The sequence below is a fragment of the Centroberyx gerrardi genome, chromosome 7 (assembly GCF_048128805.1).
Source record: "Centroberyx gerrardi isolate f3 chromosome 7, fCenGer3.hap1.cur.20231027, whole genome shotgun sequence".
In the NCBI taxonomy this organism is placed as follows: Eukaryota; Metazoa; Chordata; class Actinopteri; order Beryciformes; family Berycidae; genus Centroberyx; species Centroberyx gerrardi.
This window is the reverse complement of record NC_136003.1, coordinates 15802486-15814283: the sequence shown is the minus strand read 5'-3', so window position 1 is coordinate 15814283 and position 11798 is coordinate 15802486. Positions and strand designations below refer to the sequence as shown.

Genomic DNA, 11798 nt, shown 5'->3' with positions numbered 1-11798 from the left:
TGGCATGGCCTTTTAACCAGATAATGATGCCAATATAATAGGGGATTCTGTAATGTCCTTTTCCCACCCCAATTATGGAGTTAGAGAGCAAAGAGGATCATTGAGGATCATGTTAGAGAGAGGCATTAACCTTTCCCTCAGATGAATTAAATGGACCAACACCATGCCAGAAAACCTACCCCACAGAGCCATCATATGATATGATGTGATATGAAGTGATGTGATGTGGTATTACATATTATGAGTCTATATGATATGCACATTGAATGGGAGTGTAATAAAGTAAAACTTCAAACTGAATCTCATTTTGTGTGTTTAACAATAGCATAGGCACAGGCAGGCAGTGGTGTAGTGGTATAGTAAAAGGTGGGTGAACTATGACCTCCAGTCAATGATTGTCATAAGACAAACAAAAATTATTGCCAATGTCAGAAAAGCATAAAAGGCCATTTCCCCATACAACATAAATCAATTTGTTACTACTTTAGCCTACTATGTGTGGAATTATGTCATTTCCCTATGTCAGCATAAAAAGATTGGTAAACACTGTTGCGTAAGTAGCCTAACCATTAAGTAAAAGTATGACTTTAACCTCCACTACATCATGCTTATGCAAGTGGCCCACTAGTACTGTAAGTACAGCCACAAAGTTGCAGTGATCTTTGTCAAGAACGTAAATGAACCTTCCCGGCCGCCGTCTTTTCTCCGGGTCCTCGCGCCCCTCCCATTATCTTAACTGACTTCCCGCTCCTGCGCAGCTCTGACCCCGGTGTTGTGTTTCCTTTCCCTCGCCTCTCTTTTTTGTCAACATGTCGGAGTACAATGCGGTACCGCCACCCGGAGCCGGAGCTCCTCTCGGCGGACAGGCAGCTATCGGCAACGGAGGGGGCATCAAGAAAGATGCCTTTGCGGACGCGGTACAGCGGGCCCGGCAGGTGAGAGAAGCGGAGCTACACTTATGGACGGAGAGAGTAGCTAGCCAGTTAGCTTGAGGGCTAACGTTGCTGTCACAACTAACGGTAGACGTCACAGCGCATAACATGGTGTAACGATGGCGTTCTTGCTCTTCTTTGCCCCAACATCGTAATGTTCTGTATTCAAAACTGTTGCCGAGTTAACGGTAACCAGTTCGTGTAGACATTCAGAAGTGCTCTGACATGTCATGTCACTGGCTGTTATGAACTAGATGTGCTTGCTTGCTATCACTGACAGTCTCATGCCCCGGCGACCCCATCCTTGTTCAGTGTTGTGGAAGATGCAGGCCTCGAGATAGTGCTGTCAACGTGTACATATGTGTGTGTGTGCTTGCATTTTAGTGGTAGACAGCAGTATAACCAGTATTTTGCCTAGTCCAGTGTCGTGTTTGCATTACGACGGTTGAGTGGTTTGGTATCCTCAGGTGACTTTACACTTTTATCCCGCAGATTGCAGCAAAGATCGGGGGCGATGCTGGTCCTCCCATGAACAACAGCAATGCACCCGATGGCTTTCCATTCACTACACAGAAACGACAGCTCGAGGATGCAGGTAACAGTGATTAGACCGCTTAACCATCATTGCTGTGTTTGTCGACATGACGCATGCAGATAGCTTTAGAGGCTGACAGTAGATTTAGAGGCTGAAAGTATTTGTGTAGTCTTCACTCGTGGTACACACGCCCAACTAGATGTCTGTCATTTGCTCACGTGACAGATCAACCAGAGAGTAAGAAGCTGGCCACGCAGAGTGACTTGGATTCAGCCACAGCACTGTGTGAGTTTCGCCCCACTGCTTTTTGGTCTGTTTGCCTCCTGCTTTGTGGTGTTTATAAGTCACAGTCAGCAGCAGTTAATATAGAGTTCCAGCTGTATTCCTGTATCAGTAGTCTGCCCCTTTACCCTTGTCTGTCCACACTTCCCCTGCACTGTCTGTGTCACATTCTCATCTCACGGACCATCAGTAATTCAAAACCTCCCCTCCCTCTCTCTTTCTCTCTCTCTCTCTCTCTCTCTCTTTCTGTCTCTCCTCTCTCTCTCTCTCTCTTTCTGTCTCAGCTATTGGAGCACAGCTAGCCGCTCTTGCACAACAGAGGTGAGATCTAATTGATTTTCAGTTTATAGTCTCTTTATAATATATGAAAATTGACTCTCTTGTGTTGTGGCAGATGAGATTAACAACAATGTAGGAATAATGGCTTTAAAAAGTCCACAAAGTGTTATCATCTGACTTGGATTTACATTGTCTCTTACATTGTCTCCTCCTTGTCTTCCTCTTTTTTTCCCTCATCTCCTCTCTCTCCCTTCCTGATGGTGCCAGGCCCACCTCCAGCTCAGAGGACTACAGTGTCCCAGACAGCATGGTGGGACTCAGTGAGTGCAGCGCTCATCTGCCTCAGCACATATTGAGACCATACTGATTCCTTACTGCGATTAAAGGCCCAAATAGATGCCGCTTGTGAGAGTGTGACCCATCATCAATACACCCCCTTTCTCTCCTTTGTTCCTAGTTATTGGCCGCGGAGGCGAACAGATCAATAAGATCCAACAGGAGTCGGGCTGCAAGGTTCAGATAGCCCCAGGTACTGTCCGTCCTTTCATGGAACAACCATTGCTTACCGATGCAATGGTTAACTCCACTCAGTTAGCTTTTAATGTTTTTTCCATTGTGGTTTACAATTCTCATCTCCCTGCTGGTGTTGAGATTAGTTACACATTCACCTGTGTCTGTGTCCAGACAGTGGAGGTCTTCCAGAGAGGAGCGTCTCTCTCACAGGGTCCCTCGACTCCATTCAGTAAGTTTCAGACTCAATGCAAATAGGTTCATTATTGTTGGTTTTAATGTGAAGGAAATCAGAAAATGTCTTTAAAGATATATATTCTGAATGCTGGAAGTACACTGCTGGTGGCTAATGATGGAGCAGGTTACCATGCGTACTCAACAGTTGGTGAAAGATGATTATCTCCCTCGCCAAAATGCCTCTGAAGGCAGTGACTTCTGTCAACTTTCGAGGAAATGGAGAATGATCTTCAGACCCCAAAGTCTGCCTCCATATTTGGGCTGCAGCAGATATAAAAAATAGGACCCATGAATTGGAATATATACATTTCTTAAAGTATATGCCTGCAAACCATTACTTGTTTATACATTTCTTTGTTGATCCAAACTGGTTTATCACAGCCTAAATTCCACCACTATAGACAACATGCTGATGATGAAAATTGGCACATTCACAAAGACTGCAGAGGTGAGGGGCGGGGCTCAAAATAATCCACACAATCTTTCTAAAACTGCTTGTGTGACCTAGTCAAACATTTATTTTGTTCATGATGATGCAGTGTATATGTTGGAGGCACCGTTCCTAATACACCATTTCTAGACTTGGTATCTAAAATTATCCACTGCTTACTCTCATAAATATTACCCTATCCAATTGTAGGTTAGTGTGTCATTCGGTGTCCCATGACATTATATCATAATAGCATTAAGGAAAGTGAGTCCGCCTGTCAGAAGTTGACATGACTTCGTAAAATAGCTAATCCCTGTCTTTGCTCATCTCTGACCAGGAAAGCCAAGATGCTGTTGGATGAGATAGTATCACGAGGGCGGGGCACACCCCCTTCTTCTTACCATGAGTCGACCAATGGGCAGAATGGCACAGTGCAGGAGATGATGATCCCTGCAGGCAAGGCTGGTCTTGTCATTGGCAAGGGAGGAGAGACGATCAAACAGCTACAGGTATATTCTGCATGCATGTGTGATTATTCCTATGTCGTTTTTTAGGAAATGTAATTATCTTGACGTGTATGTGCTCAGAGAAAGTAGAGTAGTTAGATCTGCTACCTATGGAGCCACAGGTGTACCCCTGATGGCCTAGTATCAAATCCCACCAGATCGTTCTCTCCTGTGCCTCCCCTGCTCTGTCTCCCTCTCTGCTTTCCTACTGTCGAAATAAATAAAAAGAATGCTAGAGGTTAGTGGACTGCCCACTGTGCAATCAACATATATGCTACCCATACAACAACAAAGTGAGTCCTGTTGTCGGATTGCAATTTTTTGTGATCAAGTATTTTTGCTGTTTATAAATTAAAAGGTTGCACGAATACAGCATGGAAACACAAAATTTGGCCAACCACCAGTGTTATTGAAGTGGTACACAAACATAATGCTTGGTTGCATGATATTCCAGGAGCGTGCCGGGGTGAAGATGATCCTGATCCAGGACGCCTCTCAGGGACCCAACATGGACAAGCCCCTGCGCATCATCGGAGACCCATACAAAGTCCAGGTACGGCAATGGGATCATCTCGCCAAGTTCAAAATGAGCGTGTGTTTACACCCCCACCTCAAGATAATGCAAGTAATTATATGTGATGCAGTGTTGCCATGTAATGTCCTCCTGTTCAGCAAGCCCAGGAAATGGTGCAGGAGATTCTAAGGGAGAGAGACCATGGTGGCTTTGGTGAAAGAAATGAATATGGCTCCCGCATGGGAGGAGGCATCGATGTAAGTGTAAGTGTGTGTGTGTGTGTGTGAGCAAGATTGGGAGGTGGTCAGTGGTCTATGAACCAAACTAGACTCAAAACACCGAAACCAACATCTGTTTTCTGGTCAGATCCCAGTGCCGCGACACTCTGTGGGTGTGGTCATCGGCCGCAGCGGGGAGATGATCAAGAAAATCCAGAATGACGCTGGAGTTAGGATACAGTTCAAACAAGGTAGGACCCTCATATGGTCGATTGCTGACTTGAACATTACATTCAGACTCTCATGAGTGGTGTGACACAATGCAAGCATGTTTGTTTCTGTCTCTTTACATGAATAACGTTGTGTCATAGAGCTCAGGGAAACCACACACCACTGCAATTAGCTTGTTATCCATTTTTGAAAGAAATTTACAGGACAGTGTACCTACAAAAAACTAGTGTTTAAGGACAACACAATATTTCAGTCTTTCTAATCAGGGCTCTTTTTTGACATGAAGTGACATGATGTTCTCAGTATGGGTGACTTGAATCTCCCTCTCAGATGACGGGACTGGTCCGGATAAGATTGCCCACATCAGTGGCCCCCCCGACCGCTGTGAGCACGCCGCCCAGATCATCAACGACCTGTTGCAGAGCATCAGGGTCAGGGAGGAGGGACAAGGGGTATGGACCGCTCTCCGTCTTGCTCTCTCTCACACACACACATGCACTGACGCACTCTTAAGCATGCATATGTCTTCTCGCAACCTACAGAAATGTACAGTGGTAAAGTATCACCGTCTTAATTAGTTGCGGCTAACAATAAATGTATGGTAGCAGCCTTGAGGCCATTACTGTACTTAAGACTTTGCAGCTCAGAGCTGTTTTAATCTCCAGAATGTCTGCATCAGCTGAAATAAACCCCTGAGAAATGGAAATATCCTCATCCTGAAGACCAAAGCCTAAGAAGCAGTGACTAGTGTACATTCATTATATTTATACCATGGTCTGGGTGAATACTCAATTCTGTTTGGCTGCTGGGTGTCCATTAATTCCTGATAATGGACACCTACTAAGTAGTTCCAGTGAAACTGTCTGTTCACCGTTCTAAATTAAAGCGCTGGCTACGTAGTATCAGCCTGTATCTAACGGATTGTATGTAACTTCTAACTCCGCGGAGGCAACCGTCCTCCGCTGCGAGTCGGACGGTTCTGGCCTCCCCGTCGTCCATTAATTCCTGATAATGGACACCTCGTCGGGCATTATCCCTTACATACCGTATAAGCTCCAACATAGAGAAGGTACTATGCTATAGTGAAGAGGCTCGGTCTCTGCTTCCCCATCCACAGGGCCCCCCAGGGCCACCGGGCATGCCCCCAGGCAACAGGGGCCGAGGCAGGGGACAGGGCGGCTGGGGCCCCCCTGGAGGGGAGATGACCTTCTCCATCCCCGCCCACAAGTGCGGCCTGGTGATTGGCCGGGGCGGAGAGAATGTCAAGTCCATCAACCAGCAGACGGGGGCCTTTGTGGAGATCTCCCGACAGCCGCCCCCCAACGGAGACCCCAACTTCAAGCTCTTTGTCATCCGGGGCTCACCGCAGCAGATTGACCACGCCAAGCAGCTCATTGAAGAGAAGATTGAGGTACTTTGCATCCTTGTTTTTGGGTACTAAACAAGTAGGTGTTTGTTTAGTACCCAGCTTTAAATCAAATTTCTATAGATTTGCTTTTATGTAATGTAACCTTTATCTTTTGCAAAATGCTTTGTGACTGTGTTATGAAAAGTGCTATATAAATTAAGATTATATATTTATTAAGTACATTAATGTAAAAAGATAATAAAATTAACTTCATTGATCCCAGAGGGTAAATTGGATCACTGCAGCAGCAACAAAAAGGATATAAATGAAATACAATCAACTAAACATATTGAAAATTACAACTACAAGGTCTTCATCATGTTAATACGGAGCTCCTATTGGCTTGAGAGAATTCTTCCTTTGTTGACAATAAGTAGAAAAGCTGTGCCTTTACACAAATGTAAAGGGCACTGACAGTTGAATTTCCTATTGTTTACTGTATATTCTTTCCAAGATGGCACTTGTTAGTCTGCCTCTGTGAACTGGTACCATTACCAACTTTGTCAACGTTGCTGCACCAGAACAGTTCTTTAGTTTTGAATGTGTACTGAATATGTTAATGTTTTATCTACTGTCATACAGCATGTCTTGTTTACACTATATGTGAGGTCCTCATATGTTTTGTCCTGCACCTGTACTGTGTAACAGTCTTTTTATGTATAGGAACTATTTAACTGGGTCAAATTCCTTGCGCACGTGTTATACTTGGCGAATTAGAAGCAACATGCATTTACATGTGGTAATGTTGTGTGTTCCAGGGTCCTCTGTGTCCTGTGGGTCCGGGGCCAGGTGGGCCGGGTCCTGCTGGTCCAATGGGTCCCTACAACCCCAACCCATACAACCCTGGACCCCCCGGAGCCCCTGGACCACCACAGTGAGTAGCTAATGGGCAACTACACAGTTGCACAGAAAATCTAAGAAGATCCAGGGCATCCAAATTGCTCATCAGGTCAGTGATGTGATGCTCATGAGGTTTTAATAAGGATTATTCTGTCTGTTCTCTTCAGTGGTGGTCCTCCAGGTCCTCACCAGTACCCCCCTCAGGGCTGGAGCAGCACCTACCAGCAGTGGCAGCCCCAGGCACCCCACGACCCCAGTGAGTCACCTTTGACTTTAGTCAAGTCAAACTTCAAACAAAATTGATATAGCACATTTCATGCTCAGAGCATCACAATGTGCTTTACAATTGACAAGAAATTTTAAAGTGCATATAAACAAGAAATGTAAAATGCATATAATACTGTATATATAATGCATATTACCGCCTCTGCTGCTTGTCAGGGGTTAATGACATGATGTTATCTGAATATTGTAGTTTATTCTTGCTCATCTTAGCGCTTTGGTCTTCCTTATTACCGCGTAAAACCGTCTATGGTATTTTTACTCTAGGCTGTACATTTACACTATATACCCCACCCAGTCATTTCAGATAAGTGACAATAAATTCCTCTGAATCTGGGACTGTCAACAGGAGCACTGATGGAAATATTGTGATGAGATGGAATGTCTTCGCCTTGAGCAGCTATGGCTAACCCTGTCTCTGTTTCCCCCCTGGTCTCCAAGCCCGGTCTCCAGGCCAGTAGCAGGGGCTCACCCTCACCCTATGAGGACCTCACCCCCTCCACCCTGCATCTTTTCTAGGCAAGGCAGCAGCCGCCGACCCCAACGCAGCCTGGGCAGCCTACTACGCCCAGTACTACCAGCAGCCGTCGGGGGCTGTGCCGGCCCAGCACCCTGCCAACCCGGCTGGAGGGGCCCCGGCCTCGGGCGAGCAGGCCCAGCCCGCCCAGACCCCCGGGGGCCAGCCGGACTACACCAAGGCCTGGGAGGAGTACTACAAGAAGATGGGTGAGACGAACACCTGCCTTTTTTGCCTTGACGTTTGTTCTTTATCTCTTTTGTTCTCTCCTCTCTTCTTGCTCTGTAAATCTACACGTATTGCACATTGTTAAACTGAAGTAAAGTTTCCCTTAACCTTCTGGTGTCCCGGCCAGTATCTTTCCAGCCATACCCTCACATGCACAAATGCCCCAAACATATTTTTATCAAGAAAATAGGGAAGCCTTTTATTAAAAAAAGTTAAAAAAAAAAACTGTCTGTCTCTTTCCTATGATTAGAGTAGAACTATTGCACACATAAAATGCCTTGGCTTCCTTTTTTTTTCCCTAGACTCGAATGAGCACCTTTCTTTGCAAACAGACTTTAACAGTTAGGAGAAGCATAAAACAAGGACGGCCTCTGGTATCTCCTCTCAACTTAAATGTTTTTATCAAGTAGCTTTGTGGATTAGGGGTTCACCACTAATTTGGCAGGCAACCCCATATTGCGGTTGGAAATGGTGACAAATTCTCACCTTACTGATATTATCAGTAAGGTGAGGTAAGGTGAGGTTATTATTGAGTACCATGAGGAGGGAGCCCTATTTCCACATCAGAGGAGTCCACACGAGGTCGTGTCTGCTGTAGATAGTGGAAGGTGGTAAGCCCCTGTGTCCTGTGTCCCTCTGCCCCAGCCCAGGCAGGAGCCTCAGTCCCTGGAGCCCCAGCAGCTGGAGCCCCAGCAGCGGCAGGGGGGGCGGCAGCCCCAGCAGGAGGCCAGCCGGACTACAGCGCAGCCTGGGCAGAGTACTACAGGCAGCAGGCTGCTTACTACGGACAGACGGGACAGGCCCCCGGCCAGCCGGCCGCTCCCCAGCAAGGACAGGTCGGTACCGAGGCTGCGTATCATCATGGGTCAAGGGATGGATTGTCGTCTGGTGGGCTGAAAGGTTACTGTGTAGAGACTGTTTGTTTCATGTTTTCTGTGCTGTGTGCCAACAGTATTAACACATTGACTTATGCTGTCATTCTATCTGCTGTATCTCAGTATGTTCTTTTTAAGAATGTGAAAGTTTCCATGTTATCTCTATCTTAAAGTGATGGGTTTTACAGTTTATAAATAACAGGTAGGTCCCCCAGTGGTTTTCAGGTGTAGCAAGTGCTTACTGTTACCATTTGTGTTTTAGACGCAGTGAGAAGACATGGCAGAAGGGACTCGGATGCCGGAGAGAATCAGGAAGCCAGGATGAAGAGAGAATATCTTGTAACCCCGAACTCTCTACCAGGATCTAGTTTATTTTTAAATTTAGTTTCAGTTTTTTTTTTTTGTTGTTGTGGGGGGAGCTGAAACCCCTCCTCACCGCCATCCATCACCTGGACACTTTTTAATAAAAATGTGAACTGAACAAAGACATTTCTAGTGCTTTGCTGCTGAGAGGAGGGACAAGACTGATAGTCCAGTCATGACAGCTACCACACCTTTCGCTATCTGAAAGCTTCCATCTCTTCCCCTCCACATGTATGCCATTATGAACATGGAAGCCTTGAAACAATAACCTCATTGCCCAGGAGATTGAGCCGCCAATACATTTCATCTTCCTTTTATCAACTTGCATACAAGTCCCCTTTTTAAAGTTCTTAACTTCAAATCCTAGTGTTATATTTACTGAATTGCACATAGACCTGTGAAGATTACGATTATATTGCATATCTGGTAAAGGGAATAAGTCAGAGATTCACTTTTAAAGCTTATTCGTTTTGCTTAGAACTTTGATTTTGTGTTGAATTTGAAGCATTCCCTCTGCCTAAGCTTGCTTGGTGTTTAGCTATTTCAACTTAAGTAATTTCGGATCGTTTCCCTTTGCTTACGAGTGTGTTCACCTTCTTTGTATGAGTGAGCCAGTTTTATAGTGTACGAATGCAATTCTACAGTGTTGATTCATGCATGTGGGAGAATAACTGGAAAGCTACAGGAGGTGGACAGAATAACAAACACCTAACAATAAATGAATATCAAGCACCTAATAATAATAATAATAATAATAATAATAATAATAATAATAATAATAATAATGAGTGGGGCCACCCTTTGCCTTCAGAACAGCTTCAGTTCTCCTTGTGATGCTGCAGTGCGATGTTGGATCATTCTTCAAGAGGGAAAGCCTTCAGTACTTTGAGGGATGAAGGAAGATGAAATCTGCTTTGTAGTTTGTGCTCCAGAGCCTCCCATAAAGATTGAGTGATGTTGAGATCTGGTGATTTGGGGAAACCATGGAAGCTGTTTGTCATCCTCCTGGTGTTTATGAAAATATCCTTGAATTTGCTTAAGGGTGAAAAAGGGTGAAAGACGACTCATCAGACCGTATTACGTTTTTCTCCATTGCTGAGGGGTTCCAGGTTTTGAGGTGTTGACCACTGTTCCTCTTTGCCAATGTGGTTTGTCTGTATTTGGCATATGTTGTGATTTTTCAGGACTTTTCCCCTTGCCTCATTAAATAATTTTGCATTTTTTGTCACCAATGCACCTGCAATTTGGATACCAACTGTTTCACCTCTTTTGAAGTGTCATCTCATGTTGCTTTGAAAACTCATAAAAGTGGTGATTGTCGGACCTTTTAAAACTGACACATACTGCAATTTGGCATTCAACTTAATAAGAGTCGCCTGTGTAGCTGCCTGTGTAATAGTGATGAAGTTACTTCAAAGTTGAAGTCTTCTCCATGTGGAGTCTCTGTCATTTTGTCCACCCCCTGTAGTTCATACAGCTACAGGTACTTGCACAATGGGAAGGGGCCTCCTGTGTGTATCATGCAAGGTTACAGTCAAAACTATACAGTGTCTGTGTAGTTTGATGTTACAGTTGAACCATACCATGTGTTTGTTTCTTTGCAACTTTGCATGCATCGGTTTTCACTTTTTATGCCTTGGTTTTTATGAATGTCACAAGAATTTGTCCTGATCTTTCGCCCTTTCATAATCATTGTTCATGTACAAAAGAAGTAAATATGGTCAAAATTGAGTCTTCCAATGTGTTCCACTTTAGAATATATATATATATATATATACATATATATTCAGCAATATATGGCTGTTGGTTTTGACTTCCAGAGATGTATCAGGTATGATTCTAGTATTCTGAATGGCAGCTTTGAGCCTGCCTTTGGCAGCACAGTGTTGATATTGTTAATAAATGACCACCAGCAGCAATGCTCTGTTGAATTAAAAAGGGGCAAATATCAATTTATTTTTAGATGTGTTTCGACTGTTTTGTTCTGTTCAATGTGCTTTTACAAGCGGAATGTGAATAAAATGTAGAGTTGCTCACTAGACAGAACAAAGCACAGTCTTACTAGTTCACCACTAGAGGTCAATATTAAGCCAGCTCAGTCTAATCAGATGGATCGAGCCTAGTTCTTCACAAAAGGATCTTTACCAAGGTGATCGCTATTGGAAAAAGCAATTTAGTCAAGCCTAAAGATAAATCTGTGCAAGGCTGAAGTATTTCTGGTGGAGCTTTACAAGAGAACCTGAGGCCCAGCCTCTGTAGCCCACATGTGCTATGATGCATTTGACAGACCATATACCTTATATATCTGTCAATGCCTCTTTATGAAAGGTGGGCACCACCTGGAACCCTCCCATACTGGGGCACAGCATAGTGTTATGAAAGGTAGACAGACCTTGTAGCCCTCATGTACATAAATTCACTTGTGGAGTGACACACTTCTGTTCCTTATATTTCAGTGTATTCTTCTACTCAAACTTTCCATGTATCTCCCTCTTCATGCTTTAAATTATAATCTCTATTCCAACTTTGAATCCTGTGGGATCATGTGTGCTACAGCTTTTTTTCAATACCCTCAGTGCCCTAAGATGATATTATTTTAGAATTATTTTCA

The 11798-nt window shown here is 44.3% G+C and overlaps 1 protein-coding gene across 3 annotated transcripts; it reads left to right on the top strand.

Annotated features, from left to right (window-relative positions):
• The first annotated feature begins 800 nt into the window (after positions 1-800).
• Positions 801-9197, top strand: LOC139921913 (far upstream element-binding protein 2-like). Of its 3 annotated transcripts, none has more exons than XM_078284718.1 (18): positions 801-935; positions 1425-1527; positions 1693-1752; positions 2034-2070; positions 2296-2348; positions 2486-2557; positions 2713-2770; positions 3543-3714; positions 4166-4264; positions 4384-4482; positions 4592-4694; positions 5005-5126; positions 5792-6085; positions 6841-6956; positions 7090-7178; positions 7724-7930; positions 8595-8785; positions 9087-9197. In XM_078284718.1, exons 1-18 carry the CDS (start codon positions 810-812, stop codon positions 9093-9095), a joined length of 2010 nt encoding a protein of 669 aa, XP_078140844.1. In that variant the 5' UTR covers positions 801-809; the 3' UTR covers positions 9096-9197. The 3 variants fall into 3 exon arrangements, with proteins under 3 accessions (XP_078140844.1, XP_071768404.1, XP_071768406.1); XM_071912303.1 differs by having other exon boundaries at positions 4384-4488; XM_071912305.1 differs by lacking the exons at positions 8595-8785; positions 9087-9197 and having other exon boundaries at positions 4384-4488; positions 7646-7864.
• Positions 9198-11798: the final 2601 nt, after the last annotated feature.